The 25,024-nt window shown below is 50.2% G+C and overlaps 1 protein-coding gene across 2 annotated transcripts in view; it reads right to left on the bottom strand.

Annotated features, from left to right (window-relative positions):
• The window catches only part of GAB3 (GRB2 associated binding protein 3), a 66,285-nt gene that overhangs the window by 12,638 nt on the left and 28,623 nt on the right, over positions 1–25,024 (bottom strand). For both annotated transcript variants that reach the window (XM_086756487.1, XM_086756486.1), the window contains exons 2-4: positions 7,953–8,256; positions 1,830–2,046; positions 905–1,383 (exon numbers count right to left, since the gene is read on the bottom strand). In XM_086756487.1, the coding sequence (XP_086612613.1) occupies positions 905–1,383; positions 1,830–2,046; positions 7,953–8,256 (1,000 nt within the window). The remainder of the gene's footprint in view (positions 1–904; positions 1,384–1,829; positions 2,047–7,952; positions 8,257–25,024) is intronic.

Here is a 25,024-nt window from a genome sequence, read left to right on the forward strand (position 1 = left end):
CTAACAGCCCCAAACACTGCTTGGTCATTCAAATTACAGGAGTCCTTTTTGTCCTTAAAAACCTACACTTTTGCCCTCATCGAAAATGGCACATCACTGCAAAATACTTGATGATTTCCAGCCAGGTATTCCAGATGCCTCCCTCTGTTCTGTGGCTCCACAAAAAAAAACCAAACCAAAACAAAAACAACCCAAAACTTTCTCATGCTGCGTATGCTGGCTTCTGACACCTTGATTTCTGGGTTTTTGATTGTTATTTTTGTTTGAAATGATAGCGTTTCAAGAACAAATGGAAAAGTCACCTCGGCTCAGAGCTTGCTTTGCAGCAGAGCCTTGCTCTGCAGAGGGTTTCCAGGCCACCCTGACTGAAGTGCAAGGACAGAGTGGGATTTGCTCAAGGACACACAGAGTCCCTGGTTCAACTGGGATTACATCCCATCGCCAGCGTCTCCCCGGCTTCCCGTTCTCTACTCTAAGCTGCAAAAAAGACATGCTGCTGCTATGCAAAGGACTGGATGTAGTGAAGCAGCACAGCTACAAAGGCATTTCCCATGCGCAAGCCATTTTGATCGGCATATATAGAGAGCTTGGCATTGCCCAAATCAGTGTCTGGCTTTTCATTTTTGTTTTTCTGCTGCTTTCTTTTCTGGGAGGGAGGGAGCATGGAAAACTAGCAAGTCATGAGGCACCCTGAAGAGATACAGCCAAATTCCTGCCTATGTGTACACACTGAGGGGCTTTTACAGACCAGGAGCTGAAGGTGAGGGACAGGTCTGAATCCTGCTCGCTAACCTGAAACAAACATTTCGGGTCGCTTTGGGTGGTGTATGACTTCACCGAGGGGAGGACAGGGAGGCACAACTGGAGGTGGGCACCCGCTCTGCAGTGTTAGAAATACGCTCACCTTTCCAGTTCCTCACGTTGTCTAAGCTGGATAAGGAGATCCTCCTGGGCACCAGAGCGACCTGAGCCCGGCAGATCCCTGCGTGCCCGTTCTGGAGGGCCCCGCCGCCCACCTCGTCCCCTCTCCTGTCCGAGAAGTGGGTTGGCTTGGGTGGCCGTGGCGGGGGCGTGTTGGACAGGACGTCCAGCTGGGTTACACCGTAGGGCAGCGCGTTCTGGCTCTTGTCAATCTGAAAGGTTGGTGTCAGCGGTGTCCCCAACAGTGGAGACGAGGAGGAAAAGTCATTGGGTGGCCTGCTAATGTCTACGTTCCTGGACACGGTGCTGGGATTTGCCAGTGGGGCCCCGTCCTGGTGCACAGTGCCAGCGCTAGATGGCTGTACAAGGTACAAGGAGGGCTGGGACTGCAAGGAGTCAACAAAAACATCGTCTGATGAGGTTTGCTCCAGAGATCTGTCCGAATTTGACCAGCTGTCACACCTGCAGAGAGACATAAGTCAGGACCTGCGCTTTCCTTTTCTCCTGGTTGCAACTGAGCAAGCACACAGCAGCAAAAAGACCCCAAATCACCAGTTTTGGACAAAACCTGTCCCTTCTCTACGGCTGTGGGAAGTCCCTCCTGAGCTGGGCAGGGGGATGGGGCACTTTGTGGAGCACCTTGGGCAGCAGCAGGCAGAAAGGGTATCTGGAAGGAGGCCCAGCCACTCACCCCGGAAAGGGCCAGGACCAATTTTCAGTGCTTGACTGCTAATCTGTGCTAGGAAAAGCCCTCTACAAATTGGATTAGGCTGATGGTCCCCTGCTGTCCTTGGGAGCCTACTCTGAGTGGCAAGGCTCAAGGACCAGTTTGCCCCAGTTTCCTAGGGCATCAGTGGGCAGGCAGAGGGTGGCTCCAGCCCAAGACATCTGGCAGACCTCAAACCTACCTGTTGTGGCTGAGCTTGCCTGACTCGCAGTTGGAGAGGAAGAGGTAGTCGGGGAGGAAAACAGACTCTGACTCGCTGGGGGTCTCCTCCGCAGCAGACGCGTCAGCAGCAGCGTGGTCCACCGAGAAGGAGGGATCGGCGATGCGGGAGGCATGGGTGGAGGCGGCCGGCGATGGCTGCGGGGATGAGGTCGTGTGAGACAGGCTCTCCACCGAACCTGCAATGGGAACGGATGGCCCCGGCTGAGGCACGGCTCTGACTCACCCTGGCCCGCTGCCTCTCCCGGCCATCACCACCTCGCTTTTGCACCAGGGATGTTTTACCCCAGAGCGGCAGTGGGTGAAGGCAAAAACTGACTCTGGAAAGAGGGAAGCCTGATTCTGCAGCTGCTCCCTCTGTGCAGGCCGGGCAAGCCAACTGCCAAATTGGGGGGCTGCAGAAGGTGCGGACCCCCCCTTGCTCCGGGGTCTCCCACTCCTGCAGGGCTGTAGCATCCCCCCTGCAGACAGTGATGAGCACAGCATCTGCTGAGGAAAGCGCTGAGGCAGAGCAGTCTGTTTTATCAAGTATTTTTTAGGCCCTAAGGCAAATAATTAATTATTAATCTCCAACACTTCAAATTAATGGCGACAAGGGAAGGGATTGATTTCTTCCCACTTTCTAGATCTCAGTGGACAAAACTGAGCTTGGTGGCTCACGGAGTAGCCGGATTTGTTGCACCTTTGAACTTATCTGCAAACTCTGTACGCCTCTCGAGGCCATGAGAGCTGTGGGGTAGCTGTTAGGGGAGCCTGTGCTCAGTGACACCTTCCCCACTCCCTCCATCCCTGGGTGTAACGCTCCAGTCCCATTCCAGCACAGAGAGGAGCAGGTCAAAGCCTGAGTCAAAGCAGCAAAACCCTTCATCAAAATGAAAAACCCCGCAGCAAAACCAAACACAACAAACCAGCTACCACTGATAAAACCAAACCAAGCATAAACATGCCTTCAAAATGTAGCGAGAAGGCAGATTTCTCTGACGCTGATATCCAAAATTTGCTAGAAACGCTGGGAACCAGCCCTTGACCACCTGTGTGCATGCTGCAGGCCAGATCCTGCCCGGTGCAGTGAGGTTCTGAGACCCTCTGGCAGGTTCTGTCTAGTCCTCAGCTCAACACAGCAGCAAGCCTTGGTTGTTGTAGTCACTTTCCAACCCTGGGAGGTGCTCGGTGTATGTGCAAGCAGGCCAGGGACGGCGAGAGCTGCCAAGACTTGGGTGGTTAGAGGGCAGCATCACTAAACACAGCTAACACTCTCCAGTGACCCAGACTTCCACACCAGCCACAGCGGGCTTCACCCCATCACCCTTCTGATCTCGGCCAGAAGAAGAGTAAACCAGATCTTTTCTCCCTGCACTACCCCACACTTCATCCCTTTAAATCGAGCAGGGAGTCACCTCTTTCCTTCCCATCCACCAGCACTGACTCACTGCTGCTTCCTCCTGTTAGCGTTGGAGGTCTGGAGCAGTGGTGGACCCCAGGGCAGCGGAGCACAGAGGTATGTGCTTAAATTTGAGCTTAAGTGAAGCATTTGCTTAATTTAACAGCTTATAACAGCAGAATTTCAGCAGTGAGCATCTGGAAGGAATGGCTTGTACGGGGTTTCACATTTGCAAAGCAGAGCTGAGGGCTGCAGCCTTCTCATCTGAAAAATAACTTTTCCCTTGTTCGTTGTGCTGGCTCAGACGCTCAACTCTACTTACAAGCCTTGGACTCGCAGAGCTGTCTTGCAGACTAAGGATGATCAAATATGCACTGGGCTGACTCCATGGGGACCTCAGAAAAGCATGTTCACATCACCATCTGACCACTTTTTTTTTTAAAAAAAAAAAAAAACAACAACTAAACCCCACCATAATGCATCAGAAAGAAATTAATGACATTCTGGATTATTAACACAGAGAACGAACAGGCCTGAACTCCATCTGGTACTCACAGGGTTTAGCCATGGATTATCCCATCAGGAAAGGCTGCGAGCTGCAGACCACATGGCAACCGTTGCGAGCAGGAGGGAGGGATGAGGACGGCACAGACCTTGCCCTTTTCTAACCTTCAGGGGCTCAGGGACCTGTAGTCAGCTCCGAACAGTCCAGCCCCGTCCCTGCCAGCTCTGCTGGTAACCGAATCAGCGCGCATTAAAGTTGTACCGCGGCGGCAGCTGGGTAGAATAAATTATGCATGGCCACTTACGACAGCGAGAAGGCAGAGAATAGGTTTGGTGCCTGCCCTCCCCTTTGCCAGAGAGACAGCAGGCAGCTTCGGCTGCCAAAATAACTGCTTCAGTGGGTACTAACCCAAAAATCTCTGTGCTGTATTGATGGGGAAAATCACCATGGAGGATGTGGAGCACCCTCTGCTGTGACTTTCCCCATCCATTGCTTGGAAAAACACAGGGCTTCTCCATCCTGCTACAGACCCCAGCTTGCTCCTCAAAAATTGCTACGGTGCAACAGCAGCGCAGGGACAAGTGAAATAGGGGAGTCCTGCTCCCAGCAACCCCCCGCCAGACTCCATACCAAGGAGGTAGAAAGGCCACCCACCTCTCCTGGCCAGGGGCCAGAGCCTGACATTAAAGAGCGGCCTTGAGTCTGCGCAACTGGGAAGGGATTTCCTCCTGCTCAGAGGGGAGTGTGGAGGGAGTATCTCCAGCGCCTGTCCTCCAGCGTGGGCTGGGAGCAGCCATCACACCTCCCCTGAACTCCTTCAGATGCCGCCGTGGAGCAAGGATGCTGCCTGCCCCACTTTGTATGGGAACACAGAGGGGAAATAAAGTGAAGACGCTCAGGAGAAAGCAGCTCTGCAAGGACAGCCCGAGGCAGCCCCTCAGTGCAGTGCTCCTGACTCCCCTTGCTCCCAGCACGCCGCCCTGACTTGGGGAGATGCTCCCCAGTGTGGCTGCAGCAAGGTCCTGGGGAATCAAACCATCCCCATGCCATGGCAGAGTCTGTGCACATCGGCAAAAGGAAAAAAAAAAAAAGGAGAGACATCTAAGGAGGTAAAGAAACCAGAGGAGCAGGCAGAAAGGGAGAAGGTCCCAGCAATGGGCAAGGATGGGTGTGAACAGCAGAGCAACCAGAGGTGAGGGAGAGGTGGAGCAGAAATGCTCTAATCCAACTGCCGGTAGCCAAGAGGGACCCGAGGGTAACCTGCCACTCAGGGTGACCCTGCCAACGTGCCGGTCCGTGCAGTTTGCAGGGAGGGCACCAGTGGGGGGGGCTCCCTGGGGACATCAGGCTCCACTGTGGCTCGTGGTGCTGTGGGAGAGAGTAGAGCAACAAGAGAGCGATGGAGATCAGCAGAGACCTTCAGGTGAGGGCACCAGGAGGAGCAAGGTGTTTACATGGGATGTGGAACAATATCTGGAGCCTGTGGAAGAAGCGAAGAGGGAAGCCAAGACGAAAGGTCCCACTCGGGCCTGCCAAGGCATGGCCTGAGGGTGCGGACAACGCACAGCTACAATCTGTAAAAGTAAGGCTTCCTCGTGAAAAAGGCTCAACAACTTTCACATCAGTTTCTCCAGCTGCCATATTGCATTGTGTCAATTAATTATGGTTTCAGCTTGCATACGGGATAAAGCATGCCCAGGATGTCCCATAGCCACCTCATTTCATCTCCTCCCCATCCCAGCTTTCTCTCTCCTCCAGCTGACTCCCTTGAAGGTGCCAGCCACCCCCCCATCACTTTCGGCACAGCCAACAGAACAGCTTCTTGTGGCAGCCGAGCGCAATGGCTGCTGCTAGCAAATCCTTCCCGACAGCCCCCGTCCCAGGTGCTTCCTGACATCTGCCTGGAGCTTGCGCTTCGCCTCCGTCTCTCAGCTGTCCCCTCTTTTGTTGACTGAAAAAGCTGTCCTCACGGAGCCAGCCGCGGCTTTGCTAACTTTGGCCTGTGCTTGGCTTCTTCCATGTCAGACCGGAGGCGGCTGGTGACTAGAGCCCGGCTGTTTGTCCGGCTTCTTTGCTGCTGGAAGGGACGAACTGGACGGTGTTTGCAGCTGAGTCACTGTAAACCTGTGGCTGCACTGTCCATGCATTAAGCAGAGAAAGCAGCAGATTTTGGTTTTGGCCTCAAAGTCACAGCAACTTTTCAGAGATGCAAGGATCAAGAGTGATTGATTTCACAATATAATATTGGCTTTGAGATTCATTTTAATACACAGAACAGCTTATTAAAGTTTCCTGCAATTGATGTGTCTTTCTTTTGATGATTCATTTCAGGGACTATTATTTTTTTTAACATGGTAGCAATCAAGTTAAAAAAGCCTATGGCATTTAATAGAGCTTTTCTCTTCTTATGTTAATTTTGAAGGGTAATTTGTTTAAACCTACAGGCTCTTGGGGGATTTTAGGTGCTTCCAAAAAGCTGAAGCAATTAGCAACTGTTTGAAATGTGATGTGCAACCCGTGGAACTGTGCAGATTTAAATCAGAAGATTTGAACATGCCCTGCAGCCTCACCTGAATTACACCCCAGCTTGACCTCACCGGCGTGAGTTGCAGGATAAATTGAAGATCTTATGAGCTATTTGCCATTAGAGATACGGTAAGTGCGTGCCTGGAAGCTTAGCTTACGTGGTCCGTGAGGAGGGCTTTTAAGTTAAGGCGCCAGACTTCATACTGAACCAAGGCAAATGCTCTGCACTGCTGAACTTCCTGGGTCTAGCAGCAGATACAGCAATATCTCAGCATCAACACGGGCGGATCAGTAGGAAGGGGGTTACTGAATATCCCTGATTGCATCCAGGCTCCAAAGGGCTATTGACTCCAATCCCTCAAAGCTACCAGCTCTAGTCTGCAAGTTGCATTCACGGGCAGTTTGTGCTGGCTCGTAAAAATACATCAGCACGTTTTCCCGATGGTCTCTAAAGCAAATGGGAAAAGAGCAGACATCACATTTGTAACAGGACCACTGCAGTGCTCTCTCCACTCCCATTTCCCCTCAGAATAAACTACTGAAGAGAAGATTAAAGAAGGCCAGGAACCAGGATAGATTAAAATAAAACATCTCACCATCGCCTTTTGTTTCCTTTCAAGTTACAAGGTTGCAGTGTGGCGATGGGCCGTTGCAGACACCAGTAGCAATCTGAGCACAGCAGCACAAGGGCCGCGGCAGGATAATCTGCCTGGCCACACTACAATACCCCCAAACACTTTACTGCCCTTGGGACAGAGTCCCTCCATCACCACCCTTTCCTCCTCTTGCACTGCCTTTTATCACAGCGAAGGACTTCGTTCTGACTCACTTCCTGTGAAGCTCTCAAATTGCTGCTGTATCTGCCCCTTGGAAACATCAAGGGTAAGAGAGATCGCTGTTATCTGAGCCTGGTTGTCTCATTTGAAAGGTAAGTTAATGATGATAGAGGTCCTGACTTTAATTACTCACTACATCCATCTTGGAGTGGTTGCTTCTTGGAAGCTTTCCAAGAAATTCACCCTCCTGAGTATATACAGGTGTAGATCCAGGCAAAACAGGTTGACTTTGTGCTTCCCTGGCAGGACCATCTCTTAAGTCTAGACACACACTCTCCTACCCTCTCTATTTTCTTTATTTTTCTTCTCATTAATAGACTGAGACAACTCAGTATTTTTGTCACTGATTTATGTATGTGCATATACACCCAAGTCTGTGCACATTCCACATCCAGCAAAGCCTGAGAAAATGCGAGTTTTGCAGGACACTTTCCTGGAACAGGTGTCTTACATTAAGCCAAACTAAATAAATACGGGACGTGTAATGAAATAAACGGCCCCAGAAGATAACACTCAGTCAGCTTTTCACATAAACAGGACCTTTTCTTATTAAGGACCTGCTGTTTATTCTAGCAGGAGTTGCTTCATCAAAGTGAGACCAAGCAGCCAGCTATTACTTCTACCCAGCAGAAGTGAGATCCCTGATAACTTTCAAATCAGGGTTTAGCAGCATCTCAGGGCTGTGAGAAGGCACAAGAAACAAAAAGTCCCACAGCACCTGCCCAGCTTAACCAGCCAGCAAGGTCCATGCTTCCTCTCATCCTGGGCGCTGGTGTGGAGGAGTCGAGACACTGGTCATCCTCCCAAGACCCGAGACAAGCATGAGCGTGATCCTACCTGTGCCATCTTCTAGATGTCCAAAGTTACAGATCTGGCTGATGTTGTGCACCCAGATCTGCATCTCCTCCTCAGTTTTGGCTACCAGGTAGAAGGTGCGGTAGGTGGTTCTCACGATGAAGACGAAGTTGTTCTGAAATTCCTTCTTGATGAAGTTGGGTCCTGAGTGCTTCAGCACCTCGCACTCGTTGAGGTCGATGATCCGAATGGGCTTTTTGGAGTGGTTGTTCCTGTAGTACTCCAGGACGTCGGGGTTCCCGCTCATGCGGCCTCTGCGCAGCACGAACCAGCGCTTCCGCCATGCCTGCAAATGGCACAAACAGGGCCCTTTTAGTGCCAACCACATAATACATCAATCAGCCCACACATGCTTATTTTCTTTTAGGTTCATAGTTTTTTTTTTGGTAAGCTGGCCAAAAGATGACTTTGATTTGAAATGCTTGCTATCAGCTTGCATTTGCGACAGGAAAAAAGGCAGAAAGTTGTCCCTTTGGAGGTCAAGAGGAGCAACACTTCTCCCCTCCTCTCACTCGTCTGCCAGCATGGCGTAGTCTAAATGTTCCGATACTTCACTGTGGAAGAGATTGTAACATATTTTCCTTTGTGAAATGAAAACACCTAGGACTGTGCCCTGTGTCAGGTGCATGAATACACAAGTTACTGTCTGGTGACAAGCACCTTTTGCCCAGCAAAGCCAAGGGCTCCAGATGACCTATGCAGCTTCCCTCTGACGATTGTTCAGTGCTAATAAAAAGCGTTAATGAGCTGCCAGTTACTTCTGAAAGCCTAGAACAAACCTTAAGGGAGTTGTAATGCTACAAAGTTAAACAGGAAACTTCCAGACCTTACAGAAGGACTTCTGTTTACACAGACACTGCTTCGAGTGACCCAAAGTCAACCCAACCCAAACCTGGTAAGCACTGTTATCTTTTAGACCCTTGTGACTGAAGGTATGGGCAGGCTTAAATGAAATCTTAGCAGGACTAAGATGCAGCATCACTTTATAAAGCTATATGCAAGTTTCTAAGACCAAAATAACATATTTTCCCTTTTTTCCAGCAGCTGTTTTTGTTCATCAACAGTATAAGCGCCTCTGTGTTGATTACAGCTGTCACCAACACGCTTACTCCTCCAGCCAGAAGAAATCCACCCCGAGCTCTGTTCCACAGAGAAAAGCTGAAGTAAGACATTAGGAGACTCCCGCTTACCAAACTCCGTAACAATCGTGTTGGATAAAGTCATGCCCAAACCAGCAAGGCCTGATGGCTGCCAGGGAGCAGCTGAAGCGAAGGCTGCAGCTGCCCCGGCTCTGCCGGCCGCCCCAGAAAGGTGCAGGGGCTCCCGCGCTGCCCGGGTGCCTGCAGTAACCGTACAGCCACTGGCTGCTTTAGCTGCCTTGATAAAAAGTTTATTAAAGAAACAACTGAACAACCACCACCGCGAGATCCCGACCTGAATCTCATTCAGGTGCTCTTTGGAAAATGACTTGTCGCGACGACATAAACCTGGGGGATTGCTTGTGTTCGAGTTAAAAATCACGCCCGTTTTGCAAGGAGTGGATCTGTTTGTCAGTTTAAAGGCTAAGATGTAAGAGTCCTTACTGGCACAGTTTAGGATCAAACACAGGCACTGCAGATTTTGCTGACACTGAGTTCCCCTGGGCATGGTGATAGTTAAAATGATCAACAAAAACCAGCAACAATCATTTGCCAAGAAAAAGTTGTTTGTTTTTTTTCCCTTCTGCTCAAAAGAGACTTTCTTGCAGTGCAGCAAGCTTTTCACAGTCTGTCAATATTCACCCCAAAATTTATCTAGAAGTAAGTCTGTTCAGCCTGGCAGTACCTTAATCTGTTTTGAAAGCAAAAGATTCTTCCAAAACAATCTGCAGGGAGGAGAGAATGAAATATCGTAGAGGGAGCTGTCGCAAGGCCGGACAAGCAGATACCAGCCTGTGTAAAGGAGGGGTGTTCAGAGAGGGGGGAGTCACACAGGAAGCAGAGGTGAGGTGCAAAGCACATTGCACAAAGAAAATTAAGTCTTGCCCTTGTGACCTGTTGAGGTTTGAAAGTGATTTGGTCTCCGCTGAAAGTAGCTGGAGATAACAGATCACTGAGGTGTCTCACACAAGGCTAATTTTGCGGCAGCCAGGAAAAAAGAACACCCTCCCCCAAAGGAAACAGAAACAAAGGAAAAGTGTTTAATGGAGAAAACACTTTCCTGAGTAGCAAGCTTCAGCAGCGGAATACAGCCCAGCAGGTATCTCACATACATAGTCCCAGAAAGAATCCACATCTCTGCCACCTACAACCCGAGTGCTGGACCGGCCTAATGCCCACCCCACAGAAGCAGCAGGACAGAAAGGTCACATCCCCTAACACGCCCTCTCCCCTGAATAACAAAAGAGAAATGCTTCAGGAGGTATAAGCCAAACAAGACCTGCTCCTTTGCCTCCCAGGGAAGCAGGCTGCTCAAGCAGAGATGGGAAGGAGCCATCGGCTCCCCCCACAAGACCACTTCTCACTTCTCTTCCCAAGGCTGCCAGCCCTGCAGCTTAAATACGCTTGGCTCCTTCCGATGGAAATTGGATGGAAATCACCTGCACATGGGCAAACTGAGGGGACTGGAGAGGGGACTGGAGAGGGATGGGATGGGATGGGATGGGATGGGATGGGATGGGATGGGATGGGATGGGATGGGATGGGATGGGATGGGGAGGGGAGGGGAGCTTTTCAGAGCAGCTGGGGACACCCTGCCTAGCTGGCACCCATGCAGCTGCGGGGAGGTGGGAGCTCAGCCCCGAGCTCATTTCTTTAGCATTTTAATTTTCCTGAGTTTAAAGGGGTCTGTAGTTTCAGTATAATTTGGGCAGCCGGTGAGAGGAAAGAGAGAACTGCCGCTGTGCTTTGCCAAAAAGCTGAGGGTTCCTCTGTCCAGAGGCGAAGGCTGGCTGCGGTGTGGCGCGAGCGGCTGTGGCTCTGCAGGCTTTGGTTTTGTACAGGCCGAGAAGCTCCCCAATCTCCTGCACAGCTGCCCTCGCCGCCTTCCCCGGGCTCGCGGCGGGGCCCATGCAGCCAGCCAGTCCCCCAGCCTGAGTCAGCAGTTGTGGAAACTGCATCCACACACACAGCACACTTGCCCCCCACCTCTCCAGGCTCCTTTTTTCCCCTCCACTCTCCAGGAGGAAAGTGGCACTGGCTACAGACACAGCTACCTGCCTGGGTGGGCTGAAGGACCATCTTTTGCACCTCTCCTCCCATTTCACACATCCAGCCCCATCACTGTCTCTCCCCAGTGGCCCTTTTCCATTCTGAAACTTTCACCAATATGTGCCTTTACTCGCAAAATGTTGTGCTCCAAACTATTTTTCCTTATCCTACGATGCTGAGTGTATAACGTGCCGAGTTTTTGAGACGCTCGCAGTCTGCCTGCAAATGGACACGAGCAGGTTTGCCATGGTCAATACGCAGGAGTCACTCTCTCCATGGCACAGGCAAAACAGGGGTCAAACACACCTTTAGCACCAGGCTTTTATCTCCAAGAGTCAAATATCCTTTCCTCATTTTCCTGGCATTTGCCTGCAACGAGCTACAGGTCTCCTTTCCCCGGGGGAAGGGATGCAGCACACTGGAGTCACTGGGAGCCCGGCCGCGGCAGGCCTTGGCCAGACAAGAAGGCGGCAGCAGCTTTTAGCTCGCAGGGACCCAGGCACCTCACATACTACGCAGTCCACTTTGTCGGAGCAGAGGCCGGGGCTGCAGAGCGTGGTGGGCTTTTACATGGTTGTACGCTCCCTGTAGTTTTCTTTTTACCTTTTACCAGCCACAAAGCTGCCTCCTCCTTCTCCTATTACAGTTCTTCCCGCCATCCCTGGTTTTCCATCTTTGCAGAACGACCTTCGCCCACAGACCAGGTGTGGTGCAGCACGTGCCTTCCTCCCCTTCCCCGTCACTCACCCAAAACAGAAGCTGTGCCTGTGCCAGCAACATGACACAAGATGCCGAGCTCCTCCCGGGACTGGAGTGGGCTTCCCATGGCCTGGGGACCCCTCACTGGGGAAGGATGCTCTGTGCCAGCACCCCATGGCACAGCAAGGAGCTCTGCTCCCTGCTCCCTTCGAGCACCTTTGAGCCCCCGCTGCGGCTGGAGGGCAGCAGGGCCACCCGAGGAGCCAGAATGGGCAGGGTGGTGGGGCTGTGGCGAGGAGAGATTTATTTCAGCTGATCAGAGAGAACAATATCTCATGGTATTTCATCTGGAGCTGCACACACTGCCAAATGTACAAGAGAATTTGGATCAATTTAAGGGTGAAAGATTGCGCTCCCATGGTTGGATGAGGTAGCCTGTGTACTTAAATAGGAACCGATTCCTGGGATGCAGCCTAGGCTCCTCACTTACGCTACGGAAAGGATCTACACGTCCAGAAGAAATATTACATTTATTTGGGGGCCTCTTGAGATTAGTTCCTTCTTGATGCAGAAGTGATACGATGATGATATGTTTACATGTCCTCCAAAGCTTTGCTGGCATTAGAGAGAAAGCTTTATCAGAAAAGCACAACTACAATCAGACAGGAGCCTACATAAATCTAGAACAATTTTCATCTGCCCTTCGTAAGTGGAATAGTTTGGTGCCAAAAAGAAGAAAGAATTTGCAGCAGTGTTGGCTGGACGCCAGCATGTTGCTCTGTGCAACACAAGCTATCAGTGTTTTCCTCTGGCTCCTGAATTTTTCACTTTGGGCATTCCCGAGCCACTTCTGAAGGGAAGAGGAATAGCTCTGTTTCCATTTCAGTAGGGTTTCTAAGAAAGTGATCGCTGCTTCCACAATCTGACGTGTCTACTTCTGCTGAACAAGTGGTGTGAGGTTTAGAAAGGGCTGCTATCACATGCCAACGTTCGCTCCGCCACGGCACTGTCAGATAAAACAGGCCACAAGCAAACCCATTATGTGCTGAAAAAACAGCGAGCTGGTAAACACAAACAAGAGTTTAAGAGCTCAGTGACGGGGAGGGCTGTAAAGGGTCTGAACAGTCGGGATAGCTCTCATCCCGCAAGCTCCCCTGGAAAGACGAAGCAGCAAATCCCACAAGAGGAGGGATGGCGGAGAGCTGGCATTGCCCGTGTGCACGGTGCTCCACTGCGGTTCTGCTGCCTCGAGCTGCGAGGCACCCTTGGGGCAAGAGAACCAGCGGAGCTGCACGATGATGGTCCCCAAGGAGTGGCAGCACTCGAGACACAAGTTTTCAAAGCTTGCCTTTTGTTTAAACAACAATTTTTAAACGTATTTTTTTGTGGAAAAAAACCCAAAACCAGGCGGAACTTCATAGCATTTCCTATAAATGACTTAGAAGAGGAAGTTAAAATTCGTATGTAGAGAGGTTTGTAAGCAGCTGATGTCTAAGCCTTTAAGACCATATGAGTTAAGAGTTTCCCCCGCCAGCACAGAGCAGGAGGTGTTGGGACTGCGCAGTACGGGCCCTGCGAGGGGGACCTGTGCCTCAGGAACAGGTCAGGACCAGCTCCCAGCAAGCATCCCCGCATTCAAAGAGCCGAGGACGCTGTTGGGAGCTCTTCCGCCACTCTTTCAAGAGAAAAGGGCCAGCCCCATGCCGTTTGTGCTCCTTAGACTGGGCGACCCTTGCAGAAGGGCTCACGCCTTCTGCGCGGTAGGCTGCATTACTCATAATAGCACTCGATTAACTCACTCGCAGAAATGTGAGATGAAAAAGACCTCTTAATCCACCCGGCCTGTCCCCCAGCTGGAGTTATGGTTTTGCTATTTCAGTTGTGGCTGTTGGTCTGCAGCTCCCATCAGCTCTGCATAATAAATCTCTCCCTAACAAGGCTGCCTGCTGGTCCCTTCCCGTGTGTCCCCGTGCAGGGCTCTGGGAGCGGCTGAGCTCATTGCCCATCACCCACCGGTTTAACGCTTCTCTTGGATGTTGTCTCCCTTGCTGTCTGGTTTACCTTGCTTTCTCCTCAGATCTCACAAACTTCTTCAGCAGTGAGAGGCCAAAACTTTATGGCTGGGAAAGAAAAATCAATAAATACTCAATTTCAGAGAGGAATACTCCTCCTGTAGGGCCGTCCTCTGCCTCCACAGGCATGTAATTCTATTTAACGTAGAGAATAGAGGGAGAAATTTTCTGCAGTAGTTTCTCTCCCTTTGCTTGGGTGCCTGAAGCTGAGGTGCATTCCCCCAGGTGCCAGAAAGGCCTCAGCTCTCCCTTCCTCTGCCCGTTCGTGCCCACTACATCTCTGCTTTCTCAAGGTAAGGGCTCAGCTATGGTGGGGAAAAGCACTGAGCTAAGCAGTGTTCCCATACAAAACAACTTTCAACACAGACCAGCGCAAAGGGTCTGGCTCATCCCGTGCAAAAGACCATCAAACAAGGAGTTCAGGACAGACTACAGTCTAACGCTCTATTTCCATCTGCTAAGTCGTGAGTCACTTATTGAGTCACTCGTCTCTCTGATTGTGGTAGTTTCTAAGAATGTGACTCTAAATGAATCTTGTTTCAAGAAAGTCACCATGAGTCTTCCTCGGAGGAGATGTAACGGGTGCAGAGTGGAAGGGGAAATACCTTCTTGCTCTCAAGGTGGTACAGATAGATGAATTGACTAAAAACACTAACCAAGAAGTTTCCTGCGCTGTAAGTGCAATGAAAGCTTTGTAATAAAGCATCAAAGATGACGTTCTGTAGAAGAGAGATTTCCTTTGTTTCTGTTTCTCACAAAAAGAAACCTGTGGTTTGTGAAGAAAAAATGACACACACTAAAAAAAAAGGAGAAAAAGTCCCAGAGTCACAGGTTGGCTGCTAACCTACACACATTCCTATTGCCTGATCTACATCCTAATCCATAATATTTATGGTGCTTTACATATACAAACATCTGCAACAGAATGAGTCACTGCTATTTAATAAACACGCAGATTCTTTGTAAAGATAATGGGTTCACTTGGGCACGAAGGGTCAAAGTCATAGTGACCCAAAAACTTGGGAGTTCTAAGTTCTTAAAAACCATGTGGAAGATAAGAAAACAAGTTCTGAAAGTAAAATTAATAATAACACCACTGCACTTTGGAGAGGGAGGAAGGAGGCAAACACTTGGATGAAGAAATGGCATTTCACTCATGTCCCACATCCTTTAGTAAGAGCAGTAAAGAAACGAGAACTGTGCTTCTCACAAATGTTTTGGTTAGAAGTTTCCTCCAAGGACACTGGCAAGGTGACAGAGCATCCCCTTGCTCCTCACGCAAGTAGGAATTGCTCTACAAGACGCTGCTGGCTGAAGGGGAGCAGTGCTGCTGTCCTCTCCTCGCTTTCCTCCTGGCAGGTGGGTCTCAAGGGGCTCTCCCACAGAGACAAAACGCTGACAGACACTGTGGTTGTGCCGTCCAGATGGGTCCCTGAGCTTTGCAGGAGAAGATGCGATGGGGCATCCCATCCACCAAGATCGTGCTACGGGGTAGAATTCACCAGCTTTGATCACAGCCACAACAAATCTACCACACCAGAAAAACACCGTGGCTCCGTGTCGCCTGGGGGGACTGAAACGTGGCAGATGGCTTTGCAGGGTTGCCTGCCTGCCCTGGAACATGTGGCGCAGGCAGGACCGCACTGTCCCCGCCAGTGCTTCACAGAGCGCACTGCTTCCTAGCGTCCCGCAGCTATGGAAATGCCTCCGGACCGATAAAGCCTTACCTGTGAAATCCAGAGCAACAAAACAGCGAAGAAGAGATGGCAGAATGGCAATCCTATTCCAGTGGATTCATTTAACAGTGAAATCCTGACACAGGCGTGAAATAAATAAGCCACCCACCCCATCATCAGCCCAGGGCATGACTTCTCTGTTCTTCCTCCTATTTTGACAGCGGTGGTGCTGAAAGCTTGAAGCTTTTCGTGTTAACAGCTGCCCTGCAAATACGGGCAGGCCCCTTCGAGCTCATTTATAGAAAGCATAAGGATCAGTCATTGTGAAATTACAGCTAACTGCCACCTCCCAGGGAGAGGCTTGCGGCCGAGCGAGGTTTGTCAGGAGCACCGAGCAACCAGGGCCAGCCAGCAATCTCGACAGCATCTGCAGGGGTGCGAGTCAAAAGACACAGTTGGTATTAACAAATAAATAAATAAACGCATCAACTCCCCCAGCGCGCTTGGCTGCGTTTCATTGGGACTAATGAGATGGTAAAGACAGTCTCACACGTTTTCAGGAAGCAACTGAAATTTTTGTGATTCGGGACCGTTACGCCCAAAGGGATCTGGAGAACCAATGAAAAATGCAGCTAAGGCAAAGAAAGCCAGCTGTGGTGTGAGACCCACGCCAGCTCGGGAAGCCTCCCCACGGGGCAGAGCCCAGTACAGCGTCGGCCCCGGTCTGGCCACCCGCCGCCTGGGCTGCCAGCCCTTCCACTGGGCCGCTGGCTTTCATCACAATGAACCTGCGATGGGTGAGCAAACACACTGAGTGGAGGGAAGCCGATTTTGGCCACCTGGCCTTGCCCCTGCCCGGGGCGGGCAGGCAGACCCCATCCCACCTGGATCCCCGCATGCCCCAGCCCGAGCAGCTGTAATACCGGATGGGGGGCATCAAACCGCTGGGGCAGCCAGGGCTGGACACTGACTCACATCGTGAGCATCCTCACACTCTCCTTTCTGTTTCATTTGGTCTGTCTTGTTCACTTTTAATGGGGATGTAAAGTCGGTCGTAGCCCAGAGTAGAGGTCCCAGCAGCAGAAGACGGCACTGAAGTGATTAAAGCCATTCAAGGATAGCCTCCCACCCAGAGCCCTCCTCTCCTCCAGCACATTTCTTCCTTCCCGCGGGCAAGCGCAGTGAAACATTAATTCCTCTAAGCTGCCCCCCAAATGACACTTTCTGACTGCTGCTCGATTCTTGCAGGCATTTCAGCTCCCTGACAGTGAAGACTTACAGGCAGGACTCTTTACATGAGGATGTTTACAGCCTCGCCAGCTGGCCAAGAGTTTTAGTTCCATATTCCCTCACAGCATGTTTATGTGTAGTATCTAAAATGACATTATTATTATCATCCTGAACGCAGCTTAGATTTCTGGAGTGCTTTCTTTTTCACCTTTAAATCCTAAAGCACTTGACAGCTGGTACGTGATCATTACATGCCGCATATGTTGTGTTCCATTCACCTGTCACGGGGATACACCTGCCTCTGAAGTTCCACGGTGTTCCTGATAACCAGGATGCTTATCCGTACACCCACGGGTGCACACTCACATCTGTACATTTGGCTTGGACCAATCTATGGTGCAACTTTTCCGTCGGAAATCCTTGTCGACCTGTTTAAGGCGGCAGAGGTCAATGGGCAGAAAACCACTGGTCAGTTAGAAAAAAAAAATCTGATTTCCCAGGATGCAGGATCGTGCTTTTTACAGAAACGAGTTGAAAACAGGGAGAACAGAGAAACTAACACACTGGCACAGGTCTCCCTGGACTGAACAACGTAACTTCATTTTCTGTTCGTGGGAAAAGTGCTACCGAAACCTCACACTGCACAATAAGGATTCCTACTGTTACAGGAAAACTTCTTGCATAAAATGCCCTGGAAACCCTTAAGATCTCTCTGACTCGTACACAATAAATTCTTTAACACCAACACAGTAATAAGATATCATCTTGCATAAAGGTAAATTTCGATTTCTTGGAATGGCTTTAATCCAAAACTCTTGCATAATTGTAAAGGATTTTTAGAAAATCTTTAAGATCTTAATAAAAATTAAGTTGCTCCCAGTTCTGAAATACAAATGCTGGGTATAATCCTCTGCCGAATGACTGAAGCTAGCGAAGTCACAGGAGTTTTCAGTCATTTTTGGAAACAAGTGTAGGAAAATGTATATACAGAAGGGACTGAAGTTTGGACAAATTTTGAGCAAATTTGCTAAACTAATAGCTTTTATGGAAGGACTCCAAACCTGCTTCGCTGAGGAAAAGAACAGAGTTGGGGCTGATCCCCTTCTTGTAACTCGCAAGCGCGACGTAAATACAGATGTGCAAAGCAGTTAAAGACCAGAAAGAACTGCTGGGAGATTGCGCCCTGCCTGGGGCTATCGGGAGTCCCTCTGCCTCTATTTTACTTGGAACTGGCGGTTTTCTCAGTATTCTTCACACAAACAGAGCACATTTTGCTGTTTCACCTTGTTAACTGAACATGTGGTGTGAGGTCAGCAACAGTCGCGCAGCCTATCTATAACTGTCTGTGCTCACATGATGCCACGGCTCAGAAGAGAAGGAACATAAACAGGAAATTGGGCAAAGTGACTCTTTTAGTAGGGGACCACAACACTGCTTTTATTATTTTTTTCTTTCTTTCTTCACTAAACCTTTCAACAACACTGCCAGAGCTGATGAAGAACACCAGAGGAGCCGGCGGGATCAGAATAAAAGCCGCGAATGTTTATGCTGTAACACTTCTGCCTGATCAGAACAATGCGGTTCGATGCAGGGGAACGAGCCCGCGTCCGGGGTTTTGCTCGGCCGATCTCCCGGCTTGGTGCGCGCAGGAGTAAGGAGACGTATCCTCCGCATCCACCTTGGGCCAAATCTGGAGTGTCTTTTTTTACATCCTTATTGAATTCGTGGCTGCGTGCTGCAAAGGCTTTGACCTTTGCACTTCGTTTCGCTCACAAAATTGCCTGGAGAAAGGAAGTGTGTGTGCAGGAGGCAAACAGAAAAACAGGGAGGAGATGCACACGTGTGGGAGGACTTGTCTTACAGAGCAGGACATGTTTGTTGAAAATAAGAGCCAACCTTTCTGGCCACAGGTAGAAAAAGATAGAAAGCAAAATAGAAATAGATCCAGTGTCTTAACAGCAACTATTGAGTATCCAGACGAGCTCTGGATTTAGGCACGTGGAGGGGGGCACTGATTTCACTGCGGGTTCCTAGCCGTACTGACTCTAAGATCTCTGCTGGGATCTACGTATTGGCTTGAAACCGGTCCCACGGGAAGCACCCGGCCTTTGCGGTGACATTTAAACTCCGCTGCTGCAAATGGCAAAGCTCCCGTTTGCTCAGAGGGGGCCAGGTCCTCCTCTTGACAGGAAGCTCTGAGAAATGCAGAGATTCCCAAAAATGGAAACATGATATGAAGGAATTCTCTGAATAAAGAAAATCTGCCTCTGGACTGACGAGGAGCCTTTCCATCAACCACATCAGAAGATGAACTCTCCCTTCATGGGTCTAGCCTGTTTTTTTTTTTTGTGGGTTACACACAGGCTGCCCCGACCACTGAATTTTCTCCAACCAGAGAGTAAACATCTACCAGTGGCTGCAGGCATGCTAAAAGACCCTGATTTTGGGGAAGGCAGGCTTCCCCTATAGCTGTTAACCTGGCCAGGGCAGGCCAGCACGCGGTAGGAACACCGACTGGCTCTTACGGCATCGCGGGGCAGAGCCAGTGAGGGATTTTGGCTCCGCGGGTGGGCTGGCAGGTCTCCTGCATCTCGCAAGGGCTGCCAGAATATGACCAGCAAACAAATGAATTACAATGAAATAAGGGATTTGGAAAGGTCTGTATTTGTCACAGAAAAGCGATTCGAGAAATTGGGTCTCTCCAGTCTCAAACTGGAAACAGTGCTGTGTGATTCAGATGCTCAGCCGACGCCAGTCATCACCAGCCAGATTCCCTCGCTGAATATTTACAGAAAACACACCAGATTATAAACGAAAAGTTAATTGTCAGACCTATTTAGTAAATATCGTAATTGCATCAAAAAGTACACTAAGAGTGGGGGTAAGACACAAACCAAAACACATGGTGGAATGCGTTGGATGAAGCCTGTTCCCATACTGCATATTTGTAGGTACGAACGCGTTACTGGGGGGTACGTTACTGGCCCACGCTAGCTCTAGAGGGGTTCGAGCTGAACCTCAACAACACCGAAGGAGGCTGGAAGTGTTCAATAGCTGGTTTTACACTCATTTGTGCATTTCAAAGTACAATATTGGAAAAGCAGCTACACCAAGGAATTTGAAAATCCATTTTGATTGCAGTTCTGCAGTTTTCAGCTGTCTTCTCAACAACTACATGGCATTGTGCTGCCCTTAGGTATTCTGTTAGACAGTGTTACATTTCCAGAACTGGGTTTTCTTCTTCTTTAAAAGCTGTCTTATATTAATCTCTGCTTTACACTTCACAGGAGGCTGAGCTGGTTTTCAAACACTTCTAGAATTATTTTTTCTTTCTCCTTAGTTTGTGGAAAAGTGGTCATCACTCACATGGATCTTAATATACAGCATCCACTGCCTGTCATTTTTTATTTTAAAATAAATAAATGTGAGAAAAAAATATAAACAATGCTCCCTGTGCCAGGTTTTCTTTTGTTTGCTTAAGAATTTTTTTGTTGTTGTTGCGCCCTGCGTCTCACCTAGGAAAACAGGGTTTTCGGGGCTGAGGGTTTGAAGAAATAACACCCCGCGAGCTTCGCTTCCCTTCACGTTTTAGGTGCGTTTCCCAAAGTCAGCTGGTTAAAGTCAGCTCCAGTATCCAAACATCCATCACGTAAACTTCCCAGGCTCAGGAGATAACTGCACATTTCTCCGCTCCGCTGCGGGAAGGCAACGCTGCCTGTGAAATTCTGCAGACCTGCGCTTTTTTGCTCAGTGTATCGTTTCACGTTCTGCCTACTTTGCACCGGCCCACGGAGCGCAATGCTCCGGCGGAGCTGGGAATGAGCACCAGTGGCCTCTGGCACAGGGTCAGGACTGCGCGCCCAGGTCCTGAGCTGTGTCCCTTGTCCTCAATCTTTTCTCTTTTTACCTTCTGAGACTGGTCATTCCAATACAAGTCACACAGAGGTTAAGTTTTCTCAGTCCCTTGTTACTGCACCAACTTTTGTCTCGACGTGAAGACATCTACGTGCCCTGGGCTGGTGTACTCTGGATAGAAAAATCTCAGCATGGCAAATAAAGTACTAACAGCATATTTAATGTTTATCTCCATTTGAATGACTTCTCAAACTTCCCTTGCTGAAGCAAACGATGAAATCACAACATGTTCAGAAATATTAAATCATTTCCTCAACATCTGAATATAACGGGTTGCAAAATGAAAACAATTACGTTTGGCACATTGCACACTTTATCCTCAACACTCCGAATTCTGGTATCCCTTCATATTTACCGGCTTGTGCTGTGCTCACAGCAGTGTTAAAAACAACTATGTGCCATGATTTATTTCCTAGGAAATCCCCCGGACTTGCCAAACACCAGCTTTGCCTGGACAGCTTGGGTTTCAGGTGGCCACGGCAGCAAGTTCACGATGCCCCAAACCAGCTTCCTACCTGCTGGCTTGCGGGCAGCCGATGGGTGTCGCTTGGGAACGTGCTTACCCTAGTACTGGGTTGTGTCCTGCTGCCTCCGCGGTGTAGAAAGCCCAAATTCCATGTGGCACCGACACGCTGAGGTGCGATGTGCTGCACTGCCCTGCCTGGCTGCGCACTCGCCTCTGCCTCCCCACCCTGACCCAGTGCGAGTGTCTGAACTTCCCAACTCTGGCGTGGGGAAAGGGAAAGGCAGGAACGGGGCTGCTCCTCACCAGCTGGCCGCCGTCCTCCCTGTGCCGTGAAGGGCCATGTCCCCACAGGTGTGAAATCCTGAGAGGGTTTCTGGGTGCCAGGGAGGGCAACGGGAGCTCCCCAAATGGGATGAGGAGAAAGAGAGGAAAAAAAGTGCTCATTTCTGCAGAACCCCACGGGTTTCACATCCAGAGTGGTTCGTTGCTGCGAGGCGGTGACGCTTCCGTGATATCAGCGTGGCTTGCTCCTAAGCAGCCCAGGCTGGAGGGAGCTGGCAATCCTGCCCTTGCCGGCCGGCTGGCTCCTCGGGCACGGCCAAAATGTCCCGGTTCCTCTGCAAAGCTGCCACTCACAAAGGGCTGAGCCAGCTTTCCTGAGCAGGTGCCTTCTCCTCGGGGTTATGTTCGGCCAGTTGTCAGTATTTTGTAACGCGGAATTTTTTTTTGCGAGTACAACAGGAGTAAAACTCTCTGCCAAACTCCACAAATAGTGGAACAGTTTGGGAGTGAAAACAGATTTCAGAAATGAAAGTTCAGAGTGATCTATTGGGAGCAATGTGCAATTAATGTGCTCAGCAATATCTTAAATATGAGCAATGTGGGAGAAGGGTAATAGCTCCCTTTCTATCATTTTTCAACCTGTCAGAACACTAATCTATGAAACACCAAAAGCCAGATTCTTAGTAAGTGTAAACAGGTAAATGCAGTGGAAGGTAGTGGTGGTGTGCAGCTTACCCGGATCTTGATCTTTTTAAAACCATAAAACTATCAGAAAGAGTGTGTGCCTGTGGGATGGTGAACTGGGATCAACGTTACTGTTACAAAAGTGAGGATAATGAGCCAGCTGGGTTTTTCCACAGTCATTTTCAAAACTGCAGCATTCATTTCTGCTTTTCTGCAACTTCTCGCTCTCTTCTCCTCCCTTCCCTATCTCCTTTTTTAGTGGTTTTTGCACTCTGAGCTACACCCAGAGAATGAGGTCACCGAGGAGCAGCAAGGATGTGGATGCAGTCTGGGACTGCATCATTTTCTGCGTGCATGCCGCCGGCTGTCTCCCCACTGCGCGCCCCGCTCAGGGCGGGAGCACCCGGGCTCCCTGGAAGCAGCGATGGAAAGGATGGGGGAGGAGGAGAAGGCGTCGAGACTGGACTGCTGCTGCGTGGGGATGTCCCACCGCCTCTGCTGCTGGCGCTGGAGGAACCAGCATTGGAGAAACACACGGCATCCGTGCTCCCCAGTGGTACAAGGGATGCTGCTGCAGGGAGAGGTGCCTCCCCGCGCCCTCCCGCTGGCTGCAGTGAAAGAAATGAGGGATCCTTTGGACCTGGGCTGCTGTGTCCTGCAAGCATGAGGCTGGCTGTCACTCCACCCAGCCGCCCTCTCCTGTTGAGGCTGCAGGAAAGTTGGGAATACAAGGAGCTCCACCAGCTCCTTGGCCATCCCCTTTCCTCCCCGTTGTCTTCTGCCTTCTTCCTTCTACCTGCCTTCTGCCCAGGTGTCAACATCTGTATGTTTGCTACCCTTGTGCCCTGAAACAGGGGGAGCATCTGAAGCACATCTGGGGCACCTGAAGCACATCTGGTGAGGCTGCAGGGCTCCCCGGGACGACGCAATCCCAACCAGCGGCAAGGCCACATGCTGCGTCAGGGTGAAGTGCCCCCTCTTAACCTTAGCAATGACCACAAAGTCTGCGTTCTGCTTTCCTCTGATGGGAAGAGTTTGTTAATTGGTCTTAAAACCGTACCTCACCCAGGCCAAATTTCATAAATCTTCAAAACTGAAAGTGCACAGTCCTCTGCAGAGTCTGCAGTGCTCGCACGTGCTTCAGAAGGAAGCGAATGCAAGCATGGCTGATGCTAATGCTAACATGACGCTGTCAACCTGAACTGCAAAACAGGAGCTGAAGTGAAATTCAGGCTGACTTGGAGTTCCTCTGCTGGCTTTTGAAATCATATAACCTCATTTTCAGTTTTTAAGGGGGTTTTATTGCTTGTAACCCCATAGGAGAGATCCATGAAGACAGAAAAACTAACAGCAGAAATGCCAAGATAGCCTTATACACCGAGATCTGCACAAACCACAACACAGACACATAAAAACTCAGACTTTGCAACAGATACGATGATTTCCTGATCAGCTGAATGTGCAAGCAGAGTTAATCCACGGGGCTCTCCTGCCCATCGGGAGGGCACTGCACTCCCTCCCAGCCAAGGCCGAATCCTCCTCTTCCTCCCACCAGGGGTGCCCCCGCCGCAGAACGGTTCAATAACTGAAGGTTTGTGTCCGACAATTTGCTTTCAGCTTGCTTCAAAGAGCGTAGATCCTTGACAGTCAATGCCTTTGCACCGGCAAAGAAACCACTGCTCAGTGTGTTTTCTCAGAGGGTGCGGAGAAGACCGATTTACAACAAAGAAACCCCATGAAACATCCTCAGCAGTGTTCAGTCCATTAGAGAAAAAAACAAATACGGCTTTCCCTGTTGCTGCCCTCACTTGAACTGCGGTGTTCAAGAGCCATGCTAAGTTAGGAATGACAGCGTTGTGGGTCTCACAGGCCTGTTGGCACTTACAGGTAGTGATGGGAGAAGGGATGAAGGCTCTGCTTAAACAGGGGTCATTTCAGGAGTGTTTATGTCCTAGGATGAAAGCAGAAGTAAAGCAATAATGAGTGTTTTCAAAGGGAGAGTTAAAGTGAGAGCTACCAAGGGAGAGTAGGGGAGCCCCAAACGGGTGAGAAAATTGGAAGGACAGGAATGGGAGGAGCAGGAAAGCTGAAGGAAGAAGGACAAATAAAAAATGAACTGCGGGAACCAGGCAGAGAAAGGACTGAGCTCTTCAGCTCAGCAGGAAGAACTGCAGCGAGGAGCAGCTCCGTCCCAGCAGTTCACATCGCTGCAACCCGCAGAGCGCTGATAGCAAACCTCTGCCCCGCGATGAGCAAGGTACGGCCAGCACAGCGGTCCTCCCAGCTCCTCAGGCAAGGGTTTCTCAAAATCACACCCAAGTTTTTACTATGGGTGGAGCAGCCCCATCGCACTCTGAATCATCAGGCTGTGGGCTGGCCATTGTACGCATTGTTATGAGGTATCTTCTTGGCTAGGGCCAAACGAAGCAACAGGAGGGAAAAGGCCGTTACTGCAATCCTACGAGGACAGCGAGGAATTATGGAAGACTATGCCTCACGTCCCTGCTTCGATTGCAGGAGCAGCCACCATGAGAGCAAAGCACCCAAAGCACTGCGTGGTGGGCACGGCCAGGCCGGGACAGCTCGGAGAGCTGGCTCTGGAGCACCTGGCTGCTCCTAAAGAATTGCAGAGAGCCTTAGAAACCTCCTGTTTTGCTAGCACACTGCAAGCACAGGGCAAGAGCTAATCAGGACTTGTGCTAATTAAGCTGCCTATTGCTGGGAGAGGATGGGGATGTGGCTGGACGCCAACAGTAATAGGGTAGGCGGGATCAGAGGGCTCCGCTGACTCCCTGACTCCCAGGGAAAGACTGCTTTGGTAACCTGGTAGTTAGGCTTTTCT

This window comes from Chlamydotis macqueenii, chromosome 11 (genome assembly GCF_036417535.1).
Source record: "Chlamydotis macqueenii isolate bChlMac1 chromosome 11, bChlMac1.mat, whole genome shotgun sequence".
Classification (NCBI taxonomy): domain Eukaryota; kingdom Metazoa; phylum Chordata; class Aves; order Otidiformes; family Otididae; genus Chlamydotis; species Chlamydotis macqueenii.